The 1,143-nt window shown below is 62.0% G+C and overlaps 1 protein-coding gene across 1 annotated transcript; it reads left to right on the forward strand.

Annotated features, from left to right (window-relative positions):
- Positions 1-332: 332 nt before the first annotated feature.
- On the forward strand, positions 333-985 carry EMH_0031340 (uncharacterized protein; the record flags this gene model as incomplete). Its single annotated transcript, XM_013494510.1, has 2 exons — positions 333-796; positions 916-985. The coding sequence occupies 2 exons, from the start codon at positions 333-335 to the stop codon at positions 983-985; spliced, it is 534 nt and encodes a 177-aa protein (XP_013349964.1).
- Between the last annotated feature and the right edge of the window lie 158 nt (positions 986-1,143).

The raw sequence follows: 1,143 nt of genomic DNA on the forward strand, positions 1-1,143 counted from the left end.
GCCGCGCCAGCCGCACCGCCAGCGACTTCCTCCACCCCACGCGCCCTGGGTAGGCTGCTGCTGATGTTGGCGTTGTTGTTTTTTGTCGTGGTTCTCCTTGTTATGGTTTTTGTCCCTGCTGCTGATATGTGCTTTTGCTTCTGGCGTTGGATTATCTGCTGATGCGGCAGCTGCTGCCGCTGCTGCTGATAGGGGGTGACGCGACGTGCACCAGCCCCAGCTTCTTTCTGCATCTGCTGCTGCTCCTTCTGCTTGTGTTGCTGCTGTTGCTGTCGTTGTTGCAGTCTTCCGGCCCCCGCGATGGTAGCGGCGTTTCAGAACCTCACCCACCGATGCCTCCGGACAGGGGGGGTCCCAGGGGCCCTTTAGGGGCCCCTGGGTACGAGTACTTTGGGGGCCCCCGTGGGGGCCCTCTGGGGCCCCCCATGTACCCAATGCGCAGGTGTAGCGACAGCCCGGGGCCGCCTTTACTGCGCGTCTCCTACTATGGGAGGGCAGAAGAGAGGGAGGGGTACCTCGGGGGTATTGGTGATCCGCGGGGCCCACCCCCGCGTGTGCTGCAGCGGCGGTTGCCGCCAGAGCAGCTGCAGCAGATGCAGCAGATGCATGCGCAGCAGCAACAGCAGTACTACGCAGATATGCGGCGGTTTCCTCCGTCAGGTGGATGGAGGAGACGGAGGAGCTGCAGCAGCAGGGGCAGCAACAGCAGCAACAGCAGCTGCGGTGCCGATAGAGAGGGGCCCCCTGGGGGCCCCCTTTCTGGACGGGGATCGTTCATTGATAGGGAAAGGAAAGTGTGCGTTTGCATCTCGTGCATTCGCTGCTGCTGCTGATATTGCTGCTGCTGCAGTAGAGGGAATGAGTTGCGTGTGCCAGGTGCCGTGGCTGCTGCTGTTGTTTCTGTTGCTGCTGCAGCCGTCACCAATCTGCTGCTATTTGTGTTGTTGTTGCTGCACCTGTTGCAGGAGCAGGAGCCGCAGTGTGAGCACTATCAGCGTCAATGAGGCATCGGACTCCTCCTGCAACGAAGGCAGCAGCTCATACGAGCAGCAGCAGCAGCAGCAGCAGCAGCAGCGGTCGTGGCAGGAGCGTGCTTCTGGCACAGCAGCAGCAGCCAGCAGCAGCAGCAGGCCCTTGGAGGGG

This window comes from Eimeria mitis, genomic scaffold (genome assembly GCF_000499745.2).
Source record: "Eimeria mitis Houghton genomic scaffold, Emh_scaff1183, whole genome shotgun sequence".
In the NCBI taxonomy this organism is placed as follows: Eukaryota; Apicomplexa; class Conoidasida; order Eucoccidiorida; family Eimeriidae; genus Eimeria; species Eimeria mitis.